The sequence below is a fragment of the Pagrus major genome, chromosome 20 (assembly GCF_040436345.1).
Source record: "Pagrus major chromosome 20, Pma_NU_1.0".
Lineage (NCBI taxonomy): Eukaryota > Metazoa > Chordata > Actinopteri > Spariformes > Sparidae > Pagrus > Pagrus major.
This window is the reverse complement of record NC_133234.1, coordinates 21,899,504-21,923,287: the sequence shown is the minus strand read 5'-3', so window position 1 is coordinate 21,923,287 and position 23,784 is coordinate 21,899,504. Positions and strand designations below refer to the sequence as shown.

General features: G+C 39.9%; 2 protein-coding genes across 3 annotated transcripts; both read left to right on the top strand.

The window, feature by feature from the left end:
• Positions 1 to 1,032: 1,032 nt before the first annotated feature.
• tubgcp2 (tubulin gamma complex component 2) lies at positions 1,033 to 10,197 on the top strand. 2 transcript variants are annotated; one of them, XM_073489560.1, is made up of 18 exons: positions 1,033 to 1,122; positions 1,519 to 1,679; positions 2,237 to 2,365; positions 2,705 to 2,881; positions 3,405 to 3,564; positions 3,707 to 3,914; positions 4,008 to 4,207; positions 5,401 to 5,590; positions 5,679 to 5,824; positions 5,907 to 6,087; positions 6,338 to 6,518; positions 7,329 to 7,501; positions 7,906 to 8,034; positions 8,118 to 8,238; positions 8,553 to 8,696; positions 8,848 to 8,964; positions 9,134 to 9,297; positions 9,756 to 10,197. In XM_073489560.1, the coding sequence occupies exons 2-18, from the start codon at positions 1,530 to 1,532 to the stop codon at positions 9,829 to 9,831; spliced, it is 2,646 nt and encodes an 881-aa protein (XP_073345661.1). In that variant the 5' UTR covers positions 1,033 to 1,122; positions 1,519 to 1,529; the 3' UTR covers positions 9,832 to 10,197. The 2 variants fall into 2 exon arrangements, with proteins under 2 accessions (XP_073345661.1, XP_073345662.1); XM_073489561.1 differs by having other exon boundaries at positions 1,074 to 1,163.
• Positions 10,198 to 11,724: 1,527 nt separating this feature from the next.
• LOC141015475 (zinc metalloproteinase-disintegrin-like protein H4 subunit A) lies at positions 11,725 to 23,711 on the top strand. The gene is made up of 23 exons (XM_073489562.1): positions 11,725 to 11,823; positions 12,235 to 12,341; positions 13,187 to 13,260; positions 13,377 to 13,452; positions 13,798 to 13,874; positions 14,101 to 14,305; positions 14,542 to 14,607; positions 14,687 to 14,749; positions 14,879 to 15,048; positions 15,136 to 15,217; positions 15,313 to 15,452; positions 16,118 to 16,307; positions 16,674 to 16,763; positions 17,256 to 17,454; positions 17,780 to 17,882; positions 18,027 to 18,192; positions 18,280 to 18,360; positions 18,477 to 18,561; positions 19,616 to 19,736; positions 19,819 to 19,978; positions 20,316 to 20,363; positions 21,231 to 21,281; positions 21,852 to 23,711. Exons 1-23 carry the CDS (start codon positions 11,787 to 11,789, stop codon positions 21,978 to 21,980), a joined length of 2,520 nt encoding a protein of 839 aa, XP_073345663.1. The 5' UTR covers positions 11,725 to 11,786; the 3' UTR covers positions 21,981 to 23,711.
• The last annotated feature ends 73 nt before the right edge of the window (positions 23,712 to 23,784 follow it).

The window sequence follows — 23,784 nt, the reverse complement described above, 5'->3', positions numbered from 1 at the left end:
GTAGACCTATACTTTCTATAATGTTGCCTATAATGACATGACAAGACAAACATCTCTTTTTGCTCGTCGATATTAAACACACGCAGAGCCTACAGTAATATGGTCATGTTGGTGTGGATGGATTCTTTAAAACACAACAATAAAGGCTTCACTTTGGTCGGTAACGTGGGTTGTAACGCGTTACGTGACATAACTGTAGTAATATACTACTGAAATATTATTAGTAACACGTTATATTACTACGTTACCACTAAAAGTAATATAATACTGTAACACGTTGCTTTTGTAACACGTTACACCCAACACTGTGAATAAATAAGACTGAGAAGTAGAATAATAAGAAAGTAGGCAACATGTAATGTGATACTTTAAGCTTCACTCCACCAAAAATGTTTTTACAGATTACAGATGACCATGTAACTTATGTAACAGGCCTTATATAAATATATTCTTTTATATATTTATTATAAGATATAAACACTCCAGTCAGTTAGCAGACATACAGTTGCTACTGTTGTAGCGGCGTTATTTTAGATCACACTACCTTGCTCGGCATGACCCGCCCTACTCTGCCTCTGATTGGCCACATCCTGCTCGTTAAGTAATGCGCATGTGCAACTCTCACCAAAGATTGAACAGAGGCGAGATGTCTCACTCCTTAACTAAAACGGAGCATTCAAGATAGCTGCAGCAATGCACCATATGAGAAAAATAATGTGGTTTTTTGAATATTAAAGTATGTAAACCTATTTAACTAAGACCCTCAGATAAAACTATGAACCTGAAAATTAGCATAATATGACCTCTTTAAATAAGAAAAAAAAAAAGTAAAGTAAAAATGTAAAAACGAACAAATGTGAAAAAAAAATCCCAATAACAGTGAAGGATAATTTTGGTATTTGAATGCTATTTCTAAAGTTAAGAAAAAAACAGATTTGTTGTTGAATGATTAGCTATATACTTGTAGCATGTCGTAGCATCATTCAACCAGTGGGGGCAGTATGGCGCCATTTCTGTGCAGGTTACAGCCACAGAAGAAGAAGAATTTGACTCGCTGTGGGCGCGTTTGTCGCCTCCACTGCTGTTTGCTGTTGTATTGTACCGCACACACACGGCTGACAGGTACAGTGAGCCCTGCGTTTGACCTGTAATACGGTTTATAGGTAATATGCCACGTTATTATAGCAGTTTGAAGAATGATACGTTTGATTCCGGATGAGCTAGCTACACAGTTAGCATCTTAACCCTACAAGCTAGTTAGTTTTACCCCGTTCTGGTTGTCTAGCTAGTTAGCAAGCAAGCTAGCATCACATAAACGCTAAGTGTAAGCTCAGCATCACTTTCAGCTCGTGAGAGAAGATGGAGTTTTTAGCCTTTAAAATCACTGGTTGAGACTAAGCCTGAATTAGTGCATGTACTCAGGTTTGTCGGCACGAGTCAGTAGCTGTTAAGTAGATGTTGAAATCAGCTGTAGCTATTCTTCTCCTCTCTCCTGAATGAAGTGTGTTGTCATTCTAGCTGCCTGAGCCATGAGTGAGTTCAGGATCCACCATGATGTGAACGAGCTGCTCAGCCTGCTGCATGTCAGAGGAGGAGATGGAGCAGAGGGATACATAGACTTACTGCAGAAACACAGGACGCCCTATGTCACAACTACAGTCTCTGCTCACAGTGCCAAGGTGGGTGAGACACACTTTAGGGATGCTTGAATGCAACATAAAGTTGAACACAGTGTCTTGAAATTAATGAGGGGTCCTGGATGGATGGTATTATAAACTTTATAAACTATTTTATTCTAAACTCATGGCCAACAAATTGTTTTTTTCCCCCAAGATGTACTGCTTCAGCTGTCAGCTGAAATTAGGGCTCTTTTCACAGCTGAGCTAAAGTCGAAATTGCATGAGCGTACTTTGTCTCTGAATATCTAATTTGTGAAACTTTTTTCAGCTTAAGTTCTGCTAAAAATCTTACCTTGTATCTTTTTAAAAGAGAGCCTGAGACAAAGAAAGTAAAAGTATACAGTATATATGATTGGAAAGTTGTGGTAAAGTGGAGTTCAGGCTTGTGTTGTAACCCCACTTTAAAATGCTGAGATATTTGTATTTATAACCTCCTTCACACTGGACAAGAAAAGTCTTGTGCCAGATATTGCTCAAAATTACTGCTTGTACTGTGGAAATGAATGTGTATCTAAAGGTGTATATTCTGTTGATTATGTCTGTTTTATCATTTTCAGGTCAAATTAGCCGAGTTCTCTAAAACCCCAGAGGACTTCTTGAGGAAATATGAGGAGCTCAAGTCCAAAAATGTTCGAAACCTCGACCCTCTGGTCTATCTGCTCTCCAAACTCTGTGAGGATAAAGAGGTAATACACAGTGTAAAAGCAGCTTATTATAGCTTTTTGTTATTACTTGGTTATTGGTTATGATTTAACAATGATTCCTGGGTTTTCATAATTGTCTTTCATCTCTTAATAATTGCAGTAGTGTTAAGAGACAAGTGAAAATGAAATAAACAGTTAATGCTTTAAAGTTAGCCACACAAACAGCTAATGTCACTGCTGCTCCATTCTTAAGGTGTTGAAAGATACCAGAAAACCCAGATTTCCCCTATGTTTAACGTTGATAGATAAACTTTCTTATTGTATTAGTTTGTAGTTCTTCTTGTCAGACTCTGTCACAGCTTTGTCGTGATGTTTTCGTAGACGCTCCAGTTTCTGCAGCAGAATGCCAAAGAGAGGTCGGAGTCCTCAGCGAACACGACATCAACCACAACCACCAGTTACTCTCTGCCTCAGACCAGCTCTAAGATGTCCATGCAGGAGCTGGATGAGCTGAGAAAGAAGCTTGGCAACGTGACGGCCAGCTCCAACGCTCCTCTGGTGAGCATTTCTCACTTACTTACTGAAAGTTAGGTTGAAACTGTAGGATGGGTCAACTCACAAGACTTGAAAGAATTTGGATGGGATTTATTTCTCTTGGGAAGTTGGGTGGTTTTAATAACACACTCACTCTGGTTGGCTTATGATTTAAGTCCCCTCACAGTGTTTCCCCTAGGATGAAGTTGTAGCAGTGGAGGTGTCACACGTGTGCAATGTTTTTTTTTTGTAAGTAGGGGAAAGACTGCCTCATGATTCACAAAAACTATAAGAAGGCCTTATAAACCAAAACTTTATGTAGCAATTTGCAAGTATTAATCACTTTTGTATTGGTGACATGTAGAAATATGTAATTTCTGTAACTTAAAGGGACACGTCACCACAAAATCAAAGATACATATTTTTTCTCATACCACTAGTGCTATTTATCCATCTGGATTGTTAAGTGTTTTAAATAATTACATTCCATCCCGGCTCTAAAGCTGCTTGTAATTAATTTGTCACTCTTTGTGATTTTCGCCTGCAGCCTGCGGAAGTCACACGGAAGATGCTGAGAGACAAACACAACAAGAAGAACCCCACACAGCCCAATCCTGTGTTTCCTAACTGGGTATACGACCGTCCTGCTCTCCTCGGAGACTTCATCACTAGCCCCACCCCTGCAGGAGATCCAGCCGTGGCCATTGGTGAGCTAGTCTCATATTCATCTCTGCTACGTGCAGTAATGCTGTCATCAACTAGTTGAATAACCTGATAACACTTAATAGGAGCTTGCATTAATCGTGTACTCCACCAAATGACAGTGTTTGTTGTTGTATCTTTGCTCAGGTACGATGCCCCTGGCTGCTCAGGAGCAAGCTCTGGTCGAAGATCTGCTGTTTGTCCTGGTCGGAGTTGACGGACGTGACATCACAGCTCAGCCTGTCCTGGGGAGGCAGAACCGCTCCTTCATCGTCGATTCAACACTGGACATGTCTGTCAAAGAGCTGGTGAACAGAATATTACCAGTGGCGTCGTATTACTCTACTATAACACGGTGAGAATGTAAAAATGAGCTGAATCAGCCCTCACATTTTTGACTACCACAGAGGAAACATTATTACATTGTGGTAATGTATTTGTCCTGCAGCTTCATTGAAGAGAAGTCGTCCTTTGAGTACGGCCAGGTGAACCATGCTCTAACGGCGGCGATGAGGACCCTGATGAAGGAGTACCTGATCCTTGTCACTCAGCTGGAGCACCTCCAGCGGCAGGGCCTGCTGTCCCTGCAGAAGCTCTGGTTCTACATCCAGCCCACCATGAGGACCATGGAGATCCTCGCCTCCATTGGTGAGAGTCTGACTTTTGTGTCATTGACTTTTTTGTGAAGGTGGCTTATCACCTTTGGTGTTCATTGTCCTGCTATTTCAATTCTTGCACATTCTATTTAAACTTTTAATATAACTTTGCATATCTTCCTCCTCCTTCTGGGTCAAAACAAAAGAGTGGGAAGGAAGAGGCAAGAGAAGGAGGATGAGTCAGGGCCTCATAGATTGGACAGCTGGGCAACATCAGTTAGTTGGAAACTAATGATATCAAGAAGTGTTTCTTGTTTTTTGGATTTTGCTGTTGAATTGAGTTAGTTAAAAGGTATAAACATGAGATCTGACATGAGAAGAAAATTCAAACTCTCTCCTTCACAGTGTGCTTTGGTTAATAAAATTAATTTAATGAGATGATAAATTAATGACAAAGTTGTTACAGTGCTCTTAGAATGCAGAACATGTGCCTGTTTATATCTCAGTGTTTATTCAACCTTGTGCTGCTTTCTGTTTCTACTTGTGTTATGTTGGAAGTGTTTATGTAAATTCTACTTGGTCTGATCAACATCACCCCCTTAATGGACAAGTGACTTGGGGTCCTACTTAAACATAAGAACAACATGTACAGTTTCAGCACTATTACGTAACGAGGCGTACGTCTTCATATTGAGGACAGTTGTGCTCCAACATGAGCTGCTCATTTTAACCACTTGAGGGCGGTCTGAACCAGGTTTACAGAGAGAACATCAGTAGCTGCTGTATTTCATCTCTTAACAGTGGTGGAAGAAATATTCACATCCTTAGTACCAGTTGTAATAGTTCTGTATCAATTAAAAGCAGGGTCCTAAATATGTACAGTATATGTTTAGTATCTAAAGCTGTTAGACAAATACAGCGAGGTAAAAGAACAATAATTTAATCTGAAATGTAGTGGAGTAAAAGTAGAAACTAGTATAAAATGGAAATACTCAAGTGAAGTACACGTACCTAAAAAATATACTCAAGTACAATACTTGAATAGATATACTACTACTACTTTCCAAAACTGTTGCTGAATAACACAAGATAAAACCGATAAGAGGTGTAGTGTTGGCTGATCCCTTATGTTAATCTTCAGGAAGTTTCGATAAAAGTGATCCTACAAACATGATATTTCAACAGTTTTGTTTTAAAAACTTTTTTTTAAAAAACCTTAAATAACTGGCTCCGCTATTTTTTCAGCATCCTCGGTGGACAAAGGAGAGTGTATGGGCGGGTCGACACTGAGTCTCCTTCACGATCGAACCTTCAACTACACTGGTGACAGCCAGGCTCAGGAGCTGTGTCTCTACCTCACTAAAGCCGCCAGCGTCCCTTATTTTGAAATCCTGGAGAAGTGGATCTACAGGGGCATCATCAAGGATCCATACAGGTACAGACTCAGAATAACAAAAACACAGTCATCACATCAGTGTCTGATTTGTGTTCAGTCTGATTTCATACATGTTGTGTCCTCACAGTGAGTTCATGGTGGAGGAGCATGAGCTGCAGAAAGAGAAGATTCAGGAGGACTACAACGATAAGTACTGGGATCAGAGGTACACCATCGTACAACATCGGATTCCCTCCTTTCTGCAGAAAATGGCCGACAAAATATTAAGCACAGGTAAAAAAAAATATACAAATCATTAAAAGATTTATAAGAGCCTTTCCTACGCTAAAGATTTCCCATCTTTGTTATTGTGCAGGGAAATACCTCAATGTGGTGCGAGAGTGTGGCCGCGACGTGACGTGTCCTGATGCTAAAGAGGTCCTGTACACCCTGAAAGAGAGGGCGTATGTGGAGCAGATCGAGAAGGCTTACAACTACGCCAGCAAGGTCCTGTTGGACTTCCTCATGGAAGAGAAGGAGCTGGTTTCCCGCCTGAGGTGAATATATTCTTTATTTTTTCAACTTTAATATTTATTGAGTTTTTGTTTGTGCATTCAACCAGAAGTTTCTTTCAGGTAACTCAAGGAAAGTTTAAATACAGAAAAACAAGCAAAAACTGCATTAATAAAATGCTTTGATTAAGAAAATAGTCTTGAATCTAGATTTAAAAACAGAAGTAGAGAGATTGTTCCCAGTCTTTTCATGCAGTGAATTCTCAACCTGTATCCGCTTACGTTGTCTTCATAGATCCATCAAGCACTACTTCCTGATGGACAAAGGCGATTTCTTTGTGCACTTCATGGACCTGACGGAGGAGGAGCTGAAAAAGCCAGTGGACGATATTGTGCCTCCCAGACTAGAAGCCCTCCTGGAGCTGGCTCTGAGGATGAGCACAGCGAACACAGACCCCTTCAAAGACGACCTCAAGGTGAGTGAAAATAAGACTGTAGTTCTGTCTAGTCTCATCAGTAAACTACAGTGCACTAAAACAGCCAGACTTAGACAGACTGGTGCATGAGTGTGAATCTGTGGTGCTGTCTGATGTTACATTTGTTTTTGCAGGTTCAGTAGATGCATTAAAGCTGCTGTAATCAATATTTTTATATTGACAGTTGATAGTATGACTAGTTGTATGTGACAGTGGTTGCTTGTTGTGATGAACCTAAAGAGAATTATCACCAACTCTATCATTCCTCTCAGGTCTACAGAGCATTTGAGCATATTTGAGCTAATTGTTTTGGTTTTCCAGTCGCAACTTTTCTGTTTTGGTTCACTCTCACTGCTTTTGATTAAAAAGAAAAAAAAATGCTAAAATGGGTCGCCAAATATTATATAGTTAATATACCTGGGTGGACCGCCCAAGTAAAATATATGTGTGGGAAACAGTGCTACCTGCTCAGCAGCAAACAGCAGTCGGACACAGTTAGCAACTACCTGGTGAACACAGTGAAGCATTTAGCAGCTAAAGAGCCAGTCAAGAATAATTGTCAAGTCTCAGTGGATCAGCAGTGTATTGCCCAGCACAAGCTCTTTAAGAAAACAATTCTTAGAAAACTCATAAAAGACAAAAGAAAGAAAACAGAACAGAAACATTTAGTAATCCATCTGTTCCTTCATTAAACCATTACTGATCCAGTAAGTCTTGTGTTCCTTCTTCACTCGCAGGCTGATCTCATGATGTATGAGTCATGCTGTTTCACACTGTATAATGTTTGACCTCCTTCTCTTCTTCCCACAGATTGACTTGATGCCTCATGATGTCATCACTCAGCTGCTGCGGGTGCTGGCCATCGAGACCAAACAGGAGAAGGCCATCATCAACGCAGAGCCGACAGACGTGGCCCTCAGTGGGCTGGAGGCCTTCTCCTTCGACTACATCGTCAAGTGGCCGCTCTCGCTCATTATCAACAGGTTCGATTCTGCTGCTGCAGGTTGATTTTATCTTATTCATGTGTTTCATGGTGTTTAGTTTTCTTAACTTTTAAGATACTTTAGCGTGCATATGCACATGCAAACACAATGAAATTATCAACAATTAATTTTAAGTGGAATAAAGAAGATGACATCTTTGATTCTGCTGCACAGCTTTTTGATCTTTGTTTTTTTAACTGATATTTTACTCTTCTATTTAGTTATTTCTGTTTTTATTGTATTTTGTCTTTTACTACCCTCCCTGTTGGATCATTTTTAAAGCACTTTGTAGCTTTTGCAAAGTGATCTATAAATACATTTTTATTTACCTAAATACTCACATCATATTATGTCATCGATACTTTTAGTAAAAAATTGTATTTCTCATGAATTTCTTTTTCCAGGAAAGCCCTGACGAGGTACCAGATGTTGTTCAGACACATGTTTTATTGCAAACATGTTGAGAGGCTGCTGTGCAACGTTTGGATCAGCAACAAAGACTTCAAGCAGTACTCCTTACGCTCTCCCAAATGGTGAGTAATTTGGTGAATTTATGCAAAAATCTGAACAAGCAGAATGTCCTCATGTTCACTCTGTTCTAACTAACTGTCTGCAGGTTTGCTGCTGCGTTCGCCCTTCGACAGCGCATGCTCAACTTTGTGCAGAACATCCAGTACTACATGATGTTTGAGGTGATGGAGCCCACCTGGCATGTCATGGAGAACAACCTGAAAACAGTGAGTGGATAAGCTCTCCTGTCTGTTGTTGGATTGTCAGTGGTTTGCTGTCTAATAGATAGCTGACCGGCGGGATCAGTTTTGGTTTCTTTCCTCCTCTATGACAGGAAACTGAATATGATTGGGTTGTGGACAAAACAAGACATTTGAGGATGTTACCTTGGGCTTTGGGAAGCACTGATTGGCATTTTTTTTACCATTTTCCGACACTTTAAAGACCAAAAATCAAGCAGATTAATCAACAATAAAGGACACTAACAGAAAATGGGATTTTTTTTTGTGCTGACTGTCTGTCTGTCTTCTCTCTTCTCCAGGCGTCAAACATTGATGATGTGCTTTGCCACCACACCAGCTTCCTAGACAACTGTCTGAAGGACTGCATGCTGACCAATCCTGAGCTTCTCAGGATCTTCTCCAAACTCATGGCTGTCTGCGTTATGTTCACAAACTGCATGCAGGTTTGTTCATGATAAATATTTGAAAAGAACCACAATAGCCGCTTGTTTCTACTCCTGGACAGAAATACAAACCTAAGGGGCGTTAAATCCTGAAAATAAAACTGTTAAATGTTTGTACTCAGATGTTTTTTTTTTGTGTTGACTGTTGTAGCGGTTCACTCAGAGCATGAGGTTAGAGCGTCTCTCTCTGGAACAAGGGACTATGGATGGTGCTGCCTCTCAGAGCGAACGTGCTGATGAGGCAGAGCGGAAGAGACTGACCACAAAGGTATGATCACATCATGTACTGTAGGAAATGTTCAGATTCATATTGAGTTTCAGGAATGTGGACATGTTGTGCATCAAAACCAGAAAATATTCCAACTATTTACCAATTGGCGCACAAAAATACTTCAGCTTTTGTTTTTTTAATATGTTTGTATCTTTCATTGATTCAGTTTTTATCGGAGTATGTGGACGCCCTCCAGTCAGACGCCGGTTTTGAAGCCACCATCAGCAAGTTTGACAGTAACTTCAGCATGCTGCTGCTCGACCTGCTGGACAAGCTGAGCATTTACAGCACCAACGACTGTGAGCACAGCATGATCAGCATCATCTACAGGTAAACACACTTGAGCCAGTGTCTTAAGTAATAAAAACTGTGATAAACTACCAGAACACTATTTGTTTAGCAGCTAAAGAGCCAGATATTCTTCTCAAAAGCTGAAAGGATAGAGAATATTGGACTTGAAATCTTGCTTCGTGTCAGCTGGATGTGCACATGGGCAACTTTTTTTCTAATATATTTATCATAACAACATTATAAGGTGATTATAAGACAGACATTAAGATTGCTCTGCTGCCCCCAAGTGGCCAAAAGATTCAATTAATGCCGCTTTTAAGGTGATCATACAGACTGCAAAAGTGATTGAAAGATGATTCTGGCTGTTGTAATAAATGTTTATCCCCAAAGGTAGTTACACTGTATTCAAAATACATCGACCTAACTTAGATTTAAAAAAAAAAAGATGTTTTTTTTTTGTTTGTAAATGATAATTTGTTTTTTTTACAATTTCATAGGCTGGATTTCAATGGATTCTACACCGAGCGGCTGGAGAGGATGGCCATAGAGCGGAGTCAGAAAGCAGCAGCGTAGCATGTTATGTCTTTGTGTGTATTACCTGTCACCCAGCAATAAAAGCAATCCTCATCATATCTGTCCTTCACTCCAACACCAACCTCACAGAGAATTACATCACAGACATTATGGCTGTTAATTCAAAGAGCTGATATTTCAGTGTGTATATTATATATTATGAACTGTATGAAATGAGTTATAGTCTGCTGTTTGCTGGCTCATTTCAATGCTTCATATTGTAAATTGTAAGAAATGTGGAACTAATATGTTTATTCTGCTCTGAAAAAGAAGGTCATGGCACTCCTTACGGGTAACTTATTGTACCTGTATGATAAAAATGTACTGTATGTTTGTATTCATTAAAACAAGACTTTACTGAATGAATTTAGACTGACTGAACCTGTAATTTTGTTCTTACTTATAGAAACCTTGCAGAAAATATAATTGTCAAGAAAAAGCCCTCATTTGGCTGCTGCTAAGTTTAATTATTTGAGCTAAATGATACCATTTCAATACTTAAGGAGAATTTTTATATTATTTTTTTTATTTTATGTTCATTTTAATTGGTCAGTTGAAGTAAACTAACTGTTGGTTATTTTTGTTGGTTTGTGGCCTGATAACACCTGAAAAGTCAAGTAAGCTAAAGTAAGTCATAACAGGAAGTGTAAGACTGACTTCAAAATAAAAGCATGTGTAAGGGCTGTATGTACAATGTAGTAATATTGACAAATCTACATTTTGTTTATCCTATTACACATATATTTACATGTATATAGATATTGTATACTATGGGTTGACTGATTATCAGATCCTATTTTCAGCATTTTCCTGATTATCTGAATCAATGTTTTTTTGTTTTTTTAAAAAAAATCTGATTATCGATAAAATACTTTAATTAAAAAATGCACTCATTTGGCTCTGATGCAGCATGCCATCAGAAATGTGATGAGTACAGAAAGTTGTCAAGTACCTCAAAATTGTACTTAAGTATAGTACTTGAGTAAATGTACTTAGTTACACTCCATCCCTGGACTTGAACGCATTAACTAGGCTACAGGGGATATTTTCAACAACTAGACGAGGCCATAAACTTAACTGAAATGCGCTCCCATAATTTAGCGTCCTCAGGGCAAACCTTAGGGAAAAAATAATTATAAAATGTTTAATTTTCTTGTATCCAGCAGCTAGTAACGTTTTCAAAAGTATTATCGTGACGTTACCGTCTAAACATCGTACAATGGTCGCTGCTCTTCTTCGTTGGTATGTACGATAGTCGCGATAGTAGCTAGCTAGCTAGCTAACGTTAAACGTACAAACTCGTTCTTTTCGTGAGAACGTCTTAGCTGAACACCTGTTAAACATTCTGATGATATTACTCACGCCTGGATAACAAATTAAAATGTAAATGTTAAATGTTTTATCCCGTGGCTAGTAACATTTTTCGAGTATTTCGTAGAGTTAACGTTCACGTCATCGCACATCGTAGAATGTTCTCTGCTCTTCTTCGTTGGTACGAGTCTTGGTAAGCTAGTAGCTAACTAGCTAATGTCAGTGTCGCCCCGGTGAAAAACATTTAATCTTTTTTAATGAAAGGCGGTTTTATTAGTGTAACACCTGTTAGGTAGGACACCTTTAAAGATATCAACCTCTCATTGATTACAAGTAAAAATCAAAATTTTCATATTTTCTGTAAGGTTTGCGCAGGAACCGCTTTGTGACTGAACCGCAAATGTAATCACGCAGCGCTGCGGGTCACAAACTGGGCGATGAATCACCAGTGAGGCGTGTTTTCACTTCCCCGGAAGTCTTTTCCGAGGGTCACTTTTAATCGCTTGACCGTGCCAGTAAATATGTGAGGCGGCGATAAGAGCGAACCGGAGGCGGGGCCTTGACGGAACAGCTGGCGCCGATGATTCACGGCGGAGTATCGTTAACGGGAGGTGAGCGCCAGTTCCCGAGCAGAGCGCATCATCATGGGAGCGAGCATGTTGTCTCTGGGGCTGGCGTGGGGTAGGTTTATACCGCAACTTACTTACTTACTTACAGCTATTCCGGATTAAAATACTTTTAGTGTGCGACCACTGTTATCCCACATTGTCCTGGTTGCATACAGCAAACTGTTCATAACAAGCCGAATGATGTTTTTGACAGGAAAGCTGAGTTAAGCAGCTGTTAATGTTGTCTCTGCTAATTATAATGGCATTAAATGTGTCTGAAGGAGTTGTTGTTGTTGTTATATATATGTTTTTGTTTTGCTTTTTAATACAAAGAGCCTATAGTTAATCTGGGAGTGTCCATGACTTCCTTGCAACCTGTCAAACCGATTAAAATGCAGTTTAAAGCCCTGTTTATTCAGACCACAGTTTACAAATACATTTCGTGTATATGTGAATATTAATATGTGTTGTTTGTTGTGTGTAGTGTGTATCATGCACAGCTTTGCCATGCTGTCACACGTGGAGACATACGAGGTGATCAGACCTCAGAGGCTTCCTGGGAGACATAAGAGGAGCCTGCAGGACAACCAGGTGACTACACTCACCTACATCAGCCACCTACACATGACAATCATGCATTGATTTTGCATTAAAAACAACAGAAACATAGGCTTATTCAATATAATATGATCAGTGGTGGAAGAAGTATTCAAAGTTCAAGTACAGAAGTGTTTTCTAAAACATGTGCTGAAACATATTCAAAGTAAAAGCCCTCCTCTGTCTGTGTCTGTAATTATTATTACTCGTTAATTACTGTGGAGGCAGGATTTTACTGTAGTAGCTGTTGAAGGAGTGGAACTAAAGTTAAGTTTTTACTATTTTACATGCTGTAAAATCTTTATTTTCATATTAATTACAGCTGTCAAATAAATCTAGTGCAGTAAAAAGTGTAATAATTTCCTCTGAAATGTAATGAGTTGTCGTCTTCTTTCATCTACTTCCTGTCACAGTATATTATCTGTTTCATCTCTCTTGCCAACTGGGCCTCGCCCAACCCGGCATGGAGATCTGATTTCTGTGATCTGCATGTTTGATTTGGCATAGGCTTTTTTTTTGCGCTGGATGCCTTACAGAAAATAAACACTTTAATACTTTCCACCATTATATGTTGCTCAACCTACTAAACATGTAAAACATTCTTGATTAAGGGATATTCTTCCTCATGAGTACTTTTACTTTTGATAATACTCATGCACATTACTTAAGTAAAAACTCACAGGACTTTTACCTTTTAAAAGGGTTTATTTTTAATGTGGTATTGGTATTTTTTTTTTTTAAGTAGAGGAAGTGAGTACTTTTTCTATCACTGCAAATTGGTCTAATTGTTACAGTAAACAATAGTTATCATGTGACTCATTTTTAACCATTTTCAACAGCTTTATCCTGATACGCTTCGGTACGAGTTGACTGTTGAGGGGAGGAACCACACGATTCATCTGGAAAAAAACTGGTAAACTTAAAAAAAATTAAAAAGCCTTTCAGATTCACAATGAATCTGTATTTTGATATTAAAACATACATAAAAATAGAACTTTCTGTTATAGCTGTTTTACCTGTGTTTTATAGGGATCTTATAGGGAAAGGCTACACTGAAACACACTATTCAGAAGATGGAAAACGGGTGACAACATCACCTAATGAGGTGAGATCTTACCACACAGGTCATTCTGTTCTGCTATAGAAAGTGTTTGTTGTGAAAATTAATGTCTTTTAATACACTGATCTTTGATTTATTTGATCTAATACATTCATGGAGGTTACACAGAAATAAATACTACATTTATATTTGTAATGCTGTATATTTTGCTGTATTATATTTCAACGTACCTCTGTGGAGTTTAACTGAACCAAATATGATAAAGATCAGACATTCCTCCCCTGTGATTCATAATTTCATGGTCTTTAATAACAAAGAAGCTCTTTGTGAGTGATACCTGTACAAAGAATGTAAAGTACAAGCTAATCTCATTGAGTTATTTCCATCCAGGAGCACTGCTACTATCACGGTCACATTGAAGGCATGAACGACTCTTCAGTCAGTGTTGGGATTTGTTTCGGCATTAGGTAAGAAAATCAGGATATTTTTACAACTTCTGACTTCCTGTTTGTAATTTTCCACTGGCACTTGCATGATCTCCAGTAAATGTTTCTCAGATACTTGTGAAATGTGTTGCTCCATGACATTAAGTCATTAGTTCATTATTCAGTCTATTTTTAAGCCAAGAAAATTCTCCAGAGTTTACTTCAGAACATCTTCAAATGTTTGTCCTCTTGTTACCTGCGGTTCTAGTGGCTTTGTGAGAGCCCGGCAGCAGGTCTACCTGATCGAGCCTCTGGGACGGTCCGAGGATGGCGACCATGCAGTTTACAGACAGGAGCACCTGAAGATCAGCGGCAGGGCCGGCTGTGGCTCCTCGTCCAACACCACCACACCGTACGACCAGGACCGGGACCAGGGCCCTAAGCTCGCTGGACTCTTCAGGTCCAGACCATGGGTAGGTAACATGGGTCTGGTTTTATCTAATTTAGCCAGGAGATGATGGTGTCAGGTGTCTAAAGATGACACTGAACATGTAATGATAAAGTCATTTTTATTGTTATAGATATAGGATAATTCAGTGGTAATGTGAGATGAGTAAATAATAAGGATAAGTAATTAACAAAGAGATCACTGATGTGTCATACAAACATGTAGAAGGTCACAATATTTCTGTTTCCTTCTCCTTTTCAGAAATCTAAACCCATTGATGGTCCACAGAAGTTTGTCGAGCTGTTTGTGGTGGTCGACAACACTGAGGTAAATATCTAATTTTAATTCCTTTGCTATAATTCAGTCTCGAAAAGAATCTGATCACGTGTCTCTTCTCTTCCTCCAGTATCAGCGATATGGAAGTGATACAAGAAACCGTATTCTTGGAGTTATAAATCACATTGACAAGGTAAAATGTTTTCCTGTTAAAGCTCATGTTTTGGAAGCTGTCTGTCTGGCGTCAGGCCATCAGAGCTCTTAGCCGACAGCTCCCCCGGTGCATTCACTCACTGAAAACTGTCTCCTCCTCTGGCTGCAGCTGTATCGATCTATAAACATCCGAGTCATGCTGGTGGGCTTGGAGATTTGGACATTCAAGGACATAATCTACGTTGATCTTAATTCTGAGAAAACTCTGGACAATTTCCTCATGTGGCGGCAGGCCGATCTTCTGCAGAGGACGAAGCACGACACTGCTCAGTTTGTGACGTGAGGATCAATGTCAGATATGGGTGCAGATGTTAAACACAGTAATGCCGCCAGTTTGAGCTGATGTTTGATGTTTTCTCTCGATAGTGGCAAAGATTTTGAAGGAGACACAGTCGGACTGGCTAATAAGTTTGCCATGTGTACTGGAAACTCAGGTGGAGTCAATCAGGTATGAATAACGACTTGTATCTAATCCTTTAACAACCGGAGATAAAATGACTGTGTCGGTATTTTATGACACATTCTGCTGCATTTCTCTTCCAGGATCACCATGATAATCCGATAGGCCTCGCCTCCACCATCGCTCATGAGATGGGACATAACTTTGGCTTGTCTCATGATGATCCAGGTTGTGTGTGTGGTCCATCGTACAGTGGGAACTGTGTAATGGCAGATAAACTCAGGTTAGGACTGCAAATATTGGGATTTTTTGTGTTGTGTGTTTGGAAGTAAATACTGTATATTGTCCTATATTTCAATTGGAACGTCATTAATATTCAGCTTGCACATACAAGAGTATGTGGCCAAAAGTATGTGGACATTCCTTATTTGGTTTGGGTTAGGCCTCTCGATTTAAAACTAAAAGAAATCCACAGAATACAAAGATATTTTAGACTTTAGAGTTCTTCCGACTTTGTGGCTGTGGTGTGGCGTCCTGACAATGCCCCCGTGCACAAATTGGTCCCCACCAATGCTCTTGCGTCTGCAGCGAGGTTGAAAGGTGCCACTGGAAACTGTTTGTAGATCACACTCTTGCTGAAACCAGTCGAGAGAAGAGCAAAAAACATCCTTTCCATAGAGAAAAGCCGTCAGTGCCGTTCTTTGCTCTTCTTTTGATGAAATATACTCTCCAGTTCTCATATACCTGATGATCCTGCTGCACATGATCATGCAAAATCAGCTGCCTTGTAAGATGAGCAATCAGGTGGAAAGAATAAAAAAAGAAGGATTGAGTGTCAATATACTTTTGGCCATATAGTGATCCAGTACATACTGTTTAAATTAGATGAAGAAGAACAGGTGATCCTTGAATCTTTTCCAAAGCTGATATCTCTTTGCTCTCCTTCAGGACAGGAAGTCAGTCGTTCCCAGAGTTTTTCAGCGACTGCAGCGTGCAGCAGCTTGCTGAATTCATGGAGCGCGCTCAGCCCAGCTGCCTCTCCAAACCCTCAAGCTCTGTCAAGACTATCGCTGTGGTCCCTCTCTGCGGCAACGGCCTGCTGGATCCTGGAGAGGAGTGTGACTGTGGCACTGACGAGGTAAAGCTTTTAAATAGAGGTTAATGGCAGTGGTTGAAACTGGTGATTTTTGGGACCTTGGAAAGTTTAAATATATCCTCTGGTGAATGAAGACACAGGGTTTGGTTTTCTGTTTGAGCTGACTGGTGTGGTTTCCTGTGCCTGAGGTTAGAGCTAATAAAAGGGAAGGTAGTGATGATTCAGTGCAGCCATAGCTTGAGTCCGGCCTGAAAAAATTTAAATAGTAGTCCTGTGTGCTCACATCGTATCAGAGAGAAAAAAAATCTTGGCAGAGTCTTCACTGAACTTTCATCACTGCTATTCATCTTGTTCGAGGTGTAGCTGGATAAACAGTCATGACACAAATGAACGTGTTTATCTTTCTAGGAATGCAAGAGCCCTTGCTGTGATGCCTCAACTTGTCGCCTGACTGAAGGATCTCAGTGTGCTCATGGACGATGTTGTGACAACTGCCAGGTACTGTAGCTACCATTACCCAGCTGCCTTTAATGTGGCCTTTAAAGTTGGTTTCTTATACTTTGTCAGTTAAACATGCAAAACAAAACATGCCTGTGTCACACCTGAAGCAAGGTGGTGGTGTAACACACCAACATTGCTATCTTTGGAGCCATGTCAAAAGACCCAGGTCAGGGTGCAGGCTACAGAGAGGCCAATCATACAAACACACCCTGCTGCATGCTAATAACTGTGAACGTTGAAATAGCAACAGGAGATGGTAACTCTTAAAACCACATTGAAACAGCAGCAGTACAATAATAACAGGAAACAGAGGGTGATATCCTGCTGTTTCCATGTAACTCACCACAAACTTCCTCAAATGTCATTGTCAAAGACTGAAAGAGGTGGTGTCACGCAATACCACATAAATACACAAGCTAATTGTATACACTGTCTAACTATCGTGTACTCATTCTTACTAAATCCCCTGAAATGTACTTTAACCCACAGTTCAAACTGGCTGGAAGTGTATGCAGAAAGTCAGCCGGTGACTGTGACCTGCCTGAATACTGCACCGGAGCGGCGGAGGAATGTCCAGAAGATAGCTTCGAGATGAACGGCAAACCCTGCTACAACCAGGCACATGGCTACTGCTACAACGGCCAGTGCCCCACATATGAGCAGCACTGCTGGAGGCTGTTTGGACCAGGTACAATCAACACACTGCTCTCAGTACGGTTATTCAAGAAAAATTAACAAACAGGGTCACTGTTCATACCAGTGCTTTCCCACTCTGTAAAACAGATGAGCTGAGCCTCAAGGAGCTCTAGCTTTTTGTCTATTTTTAGTCGTTTCCTTAAATCACATGGTGAAAAATGACGCTTTGTGAGAATAATTTCCACATTTGATGGTGTGCATTTGTAATTTAATGAGAAAGTCTGCAGCTATAAAATAAGTGTAGAAAATCAGACCATGTCCTACTTTTCCTTCTTTTTATGTCGTAGAGGTTAACTCTGAATATCTTCTTTCCTCAGGGACCATAGTTGGATTAGACATGTGTTTTGACCTGAACAGACGGGGCGAAGAAGGTGCTAACTGTGGGAGGAACAAATACGGCTACAACCGCTGTACACCTCCGTATGTATCATCAACATTTACACTAAACTTCCTGCTGAAGGCCTAGCTTGCCTTCTACTCAGAATTTAGCTATTACTGAACCATCGGCTGTTGGAGGAGCTAACACCAATGTTGATTAATCTGTTGATCTGCCTTTCTTCGTAGGAATCTTAAGTGTGGATCTATATTTTGTGGAGGAGGGGGTGAGTCCATCACAGGTAAAAGGGCAGCCTACACTGTGCGTGGCTTAGAGTGTAAAGTAGCTGTGGACGACGATAAGACCAGAAACATCGACATGGTGCCAAAGGGAACCAGATGTGGACCAAATAAGGTAAAACTTTCAGCGAGGAGACACATTACACAGAGTTTTGTTTTTCATGTTGGATGTTTTGCTCAGAATCAAACATGCTGTGCGCAGGTTTGTCTTGACAACAGATGTGTGGATTTATCTGTTTATGGAGCGAAGGAGGACTGTGCAAAGAAATGCAACAACAATGGGGTGAGTGAGTTATTTAAAGGTTTGAGATCATTTGTAGCTGCTTTCAATTAAAATCCTCTGGACCAGAGTCCAAGTTCAAATGCTTGACTCATGTCTACATAGATTTTTCTCTTTAGGTGTGTAATCACAAGAAAGAGTGCCACTGTAATCCTGGCTGGGCTCCACCCAATTGTCAGATCCAGTATGCAGATGTACCTCAAGGTAAAGGACACTCCACACTTCGATTTTAATGTTTGCAAAGTTTAACTTTTTGAGCAGGTTTGTTTGCTAAATACAAAATAAGTTTAAACTGAAGGTCGGCTCTCAGTGAGCAGTAAAGAAAAAGTAGGTCAAACCTGATGGTGAATCATTCTTCCTGTAAGAAAGAAACATGAATCATTCAGCATGATCTATTTCCCACATTGACCTAATCCAGGGTTCCTCATCTTAAATCCCTTTTTAGATAAACTGCAGTGTTTAATTGTACAGCATAAAAGTTGTTGCATTTCACATGTGGTATTTTTTGCACAAGGAGGTAACTGTTACGATAGAAAGCTGTACAGAGTTTGCCAAGTGATTGTACAACTATTCAGCCTTCACATTAAACAGATAGCAGCACAAATAAAGGAGGAAGAAGAGACATTGTAACACAGAGCAGGCTGATATTGTGAAACACCACAGCCGGGTGCAGAACTCCCTCCTCACCAGAACAAGTTGAAAATCTTCCATAAGCTGCTTGATTGTGCATTTTCCCCGAATTCTGATGAAATTAGTCGATCAAAGAAATGACAATTCAGCTGTCGTGGTGTAAGAAATGACAACGCCCTTGTTCTAAAGCACACAATGTCTTTCTTCCTTTTCTGTGCAAATTTCATAATTTGTTGAGGTGTTGTAGACTTTTTGGCCTCCTCACCGTTTGTTATGATGCTGCCACTATGACAAAAAAACAACCATTATAACCATTTTCATGTTTTAACAGGATTTTTAAAAAATTTTTTTTTACATTTTAACAACATATCTTACACTATATTACGATACATGAGTCCAAAAAAATACTGGGAAAAAAAAAAGAAACTTGAAGAAGAAATATAACATCAGCAAATCTCATGTCTGACAAGCTCACAGTGAGAAAACACAATGATCTCCACAGTGTGGCTGCAAAACTAACATATAGTATTGATATTAAATATGTGTAGTAGACAGTATGAGACAAATTGTGTGTAGGATATCACAGAGTGCAGCTTTAACAGTGTAATTTCCATGTCCATGCCTGCAGGTCAGACTGGGATAATAGCTGCTGTGTGTGCAGTTCTCTCCATCCTGCTAGTGATCACTGTGGTGATCGCAGGGCTGATGTGCTGTAAGAAGGACAACATGGACAACTACACCTCCAAAAGGTAGTTTTCAAAATTCATTATTTCCATCTGTTCCTGTGTCTTAGTCGTCCACGTCCCTGCTGATTAAATGTATCGTTCACAGGAAAGTGCATTCAGCTCCGGACAAGTTGAACCCGATGTTCCAGGCGTCGAGTGTGAAAGACAGACCTCAGATCGGTCAGCCCACTCTCATGGCTTCAACAGCAACACAAGCCCGCGCTCCTCTGATTGTTACTGTGACTCCCAGCAGACCCGCTCCTCAGGTAAACAGAGCACTGACACAAGAGGAGTCAGTCATCGAGATCAGTTAGTTAATCATGAATGAGGCCAGAGTTATTATACTTCTCTATTTTTCATTAGCTTTTTATTTTCATTTCAGTTTTTCAGTTTTTGTTTAATTTCTGGTTAACATAGGGGAGTTTTTATGTTTGTTCCAGTTAATTCAAATGTTTTTTTCACACCAAGTTTACTTTAATTTAGTTTAGTTATCTCTAATAACAATGGTATGGTTAGGATGAACAGCTTGAAGTGTTTGCAGAACAGCATTTACAGCTAGAATGTGAAGTGCTGTAACAGTTATTGTCTGCTTTTCCCTTCCAGCCACCAAAGAAACCGTCCTCAGTGTCGCCTACCTCACAAACTGAGCAGGTGAGCTTTAAAAATTAAAATAAAAACTTGCAATGTGATCTCATGCATAATGTAAACTGAGGATCGCATTTAGAACTGGCAACTTAAGTTGTCTGCTAGAGTTCAAAAGTCAAATTAAATAATACATGTAAGTTATCTGTATCCAGACGTGTGGAGTGCAGCTACTTAAAGGACGAGGCTGCTGTAATTCTGTTTTTCTTACTCTCAACAAATCCCATGAAAAGACCAACAGATAACGTGTTAGTCCGTCTCTCGATACTGTCTGTAACAGGAAGACTCAAACCTGTTGTTTCCCACTGAACATTTATTTAAAAAACACATGCCAGATATCTAGTTTCCTCTTAAAAAAAACAGCTGCTCATTTTTAGGAAACGTTTAACTCAATTAGGAGGAAATAGTGCATTTGTTGGGGACTATTTTCAGCGGCAGATTAATCCATATTAACTGCTCTAGTGAGTATTTGTGACAGCAGGACTGTGTAGCTCGAATTGAGTCAAAATAAACGACAGTGTGTGTGTTCATGAACATGTCACCCAGTGTAAGAGTGCGGCTCACTGATGTGTTTTAAATAGTTTTTGAGAACAATGGAGCTCTGTGGCACAGAGGAAGAGGATAAATCAGACTTCGAGGACACACATAAAACTTGTTTGTTGGAATCATTTTTTGGTTTTTGATCTTTATTCGTAGGATTTGCTGAAAATAATAAAAAAAAAATATGAAATCACCAGACTCCATCTCTGTGCCGCTCACAGTTCAGTCCTCATTTAACTCTGAATCTAATCCTCAGTATGTGTGTATGCACGAGTGTTTAAAGTAACAAATCAAATACAAAAGTCTCATTGTCTTTCTTCTTCTTCTTCACCACAGACAAAACCTCAACCTCCATCCAAACCTTTACCATCTCTGAATAAAACACAGGTGAGTCACACCGACCGCTGCTCTCTGTTCAAATGATTAATACAGTTCAGTAACGCTAAAACCAACGTTCTACCAACAGTAGAGGGTTTAATAACTGTTAACTGAATATTTTGGGTTTAGGAATGTTGGTTGGACTAAATACAACAACTGACATTTTTTAACAAAACAAGACAAAATGCTGAAACAATAGATTCATCTACAAGCTCTATAAATATCCAAGCGTCAGTATGACTAACTCCCTCCATCCCAGTTACCCACAGTAGTCAGGTAACTACTTGTGTGACACATTGCCAGTAAATACTGTACATGTCTCAGTCGAGTTCAGACGCTTTGACAGACTGCAGGTCTTTAACTAGCCTCTAAGGCAGGGTTTGCCCCAACTTAATGGTGGACTGCAGGCAAAAGCAAGTTTGTGCTCCACAGAAGGCTTAAATTTGCAGGTCATTGTACTGTTGTCGGTTAGACTGGTAGTCTAAGTAGTAGTTTTGGAACCAAAACATTAAAAACACTCCTCAAACCTCCACAGTTTCAGCTAAATGGGTCTAAAATTCATATTGTTTCTTGTTTCAGTACATGGCAGCCAAACCAAGTCCTCCTCCTGTACCTCCAGTCAAGCCCAGCCCTCCTGCGGTTGCCAGAATCAAACCGTGCACTCCTCCTGTGCCCCCAGCAAAGCCACAACTTCACAGACTCACATGAAACTCTCATTAAAGTATCATTAAAGTATCGAGTTTGACCAAAGCAGAAGACATTCACCGCGCGGTCATACATATAGACAGAAGGCAGACGTGAGTCAGAGGCCAGAGAGTTTGGAAACTCTTTGCCTTGAAAGCCTTTAAAGATGTCGTGTGTGACCGCAGCTTCACCGACCGAGAATGTCTTTAATGACCAACAGCCTCACAGCTGCTGTGGAAAAGTGAGTTTTTGGGAGAAAACTCTCCTTTAACTGCTGCTGCAGTTGATTGTGTTTCTTCCTGATAACAAATCTAATGTTACTGTAAGTTATTTTATTGCACTTTGACATCTGTGAGCAAAATGGTGCTTACGTGAAAATGTACTTTGTAGATATTTATTTAATATTTGCGTGCGGGACTGTATGAAAATTATTAGAGGGAGGAAAGAAAACCAAAAAAGGGGAAGAGGGTTTTGTGTTTTTCCTTTTTCATGAAGGGAGGTCATTTTAAATTCTATATGCAACTTAAACCTGCAATAAATGGTTTGCGATACACCGTTGTTGACAATAACTGCGTAATTTTAAAATTAAACATGATAATATCGCCTTTTAAATAACTTCTGCTTCTTAATGTTCTCGATTTGTCGTAGCAGGTGGCAGTAATGCACCAATACCTAAACCTTGACTTCCATACTGGCTCCTGAGCGATAGTTTTTCTGATACCAATTTTATGAAATCCGTTTTAACAAAAGACATATTACACATGCACACGATGAGGCCCGTCTCTGGGCGTTACCTTGTGTGTCTCCTGCATGCCTCACAACAGCCAATCACCAGCACTATTAGATCTTTAAACAACAAGCATGTTACATGCTTCTTGGCTCACTGATGCTGATGCGATCAACTTCTTAGTTGACAAAAACCAAAAACAAAACATTTTTTGATACTCGATGGTAGCGAGGCATTTCGGTTGGTGCCCTGAAAGCCCTTTAAAAGCTCCTTAATATTCACCAGCTCGTCTCAAACTGTGTCAGTGTTAGATGTAGTTCACAGAAGGGTTTTAGAGATTTTTCTCTTCACTTTTCTTTTAAAAAAAATCAGCGCTACGAGAAGCAGGGAAGAGTCAACCACAACGGTGAAGTTGTGGGTTGGACAGCTAAACAATGAGCTCAGATTAATTGTACCAATTGAACACTTTATACATTAGTGTGCCGAGGGGAAGGACTCCACCCAACCCCACCCTTATAATTTTCCTACAGTCCCTACACTGTCCGAAGCCAGTCTGTGCCTTCTTCCAGGGTAATGTTGTTTCTCTTTGCACTGTACTTGAAAACCTCTGAATGGTACGCTCAGTATGGGAGGCTTTGCACAGTTCACATGAGCTGTGCGTGTGTTTTACTGAAACTCTTACAGGCTCCTTTGTTTTCAGTTAGTACTTGTTTGTTTTTACCGCACTGATATGTTTCAGTGGCAACAGTAACAGGGTTTTATACGTTTTAAGTTAAATTGTAAATTAAAAATACAAGTTGGCATGATCTCATTCCTGTGTTTTAACCTCACGCCTTATCGATTGAATGTAAATACCTGATAAATTCCAACGCGGCTTTCTGTTGCACTTTAGTACAGAAGTATGTCGAGATGATCGTGTTGCATCAGCTGATTGCACAATCAGCGAGAAACAAAACATGACACCAGACTTCTTATCTGGTTTCCTCAGAAGTTTTGCATAATAATTAAAAGTTTTTTCTTCTCTCTGATGTCTCTCTGTTTTTGTCTCAATCTGGGAAAACATTTTTATTAACCTCCTGAGAAGTCTTCTATTGTTCTTCC

What these genes read in the sequence shown, in the direction of transcription:
- LOC141015475 (XM_073489562.1), top strand. Translation starts at nt 11,787, where the DNA reads ATGGGAGCGAGCATGTTGTCTCTGGGGCTGGCGTGGG. An exon ending in GGAGCCTGCAGGACAACCAG is followed by an intron (nt 12,342 to 13,186) that starts GTGACTACACTC and finishes CATTTTCAACAG; the next exon opens with CTTTATCCTGATACGCTTCG. An exon ending in GGGATTTGTTTCGGCATTAG is followed by an intron (nt 13,875 to 14,100) that starts GTAAGAAAATCA and finishes CTGCGGTTCTAG; the next exon opens with TGGCTTTGTGAGAGCCCGGC.
- tubgcp2 (XM_073489560.1), top strand. Translation starts at nt 1,530, where the DNA reads ATGAGTGAGTTCAGGATCCACCATGATGTGAACGAGCTGCTCAGCCTG. An exon ending in AGATCCAGCCGTGGCCATTG is followed by an intron (nt 3,565 to 3,706) that starts GTGAGCTAGTCT and finishes ATCTTTGCTCAG; the next exon opens with GTACGATGCCCCTGGCTGCT. An exon ending in ATCATCAAGGATCCATACAG is followed by an intron (nt 5,591 to 5,678) that starts GTACAGACTCAG and finishes GTGTCCTCACAG; the next exon opens with TGAGTTCATGGTGGAGGAGC.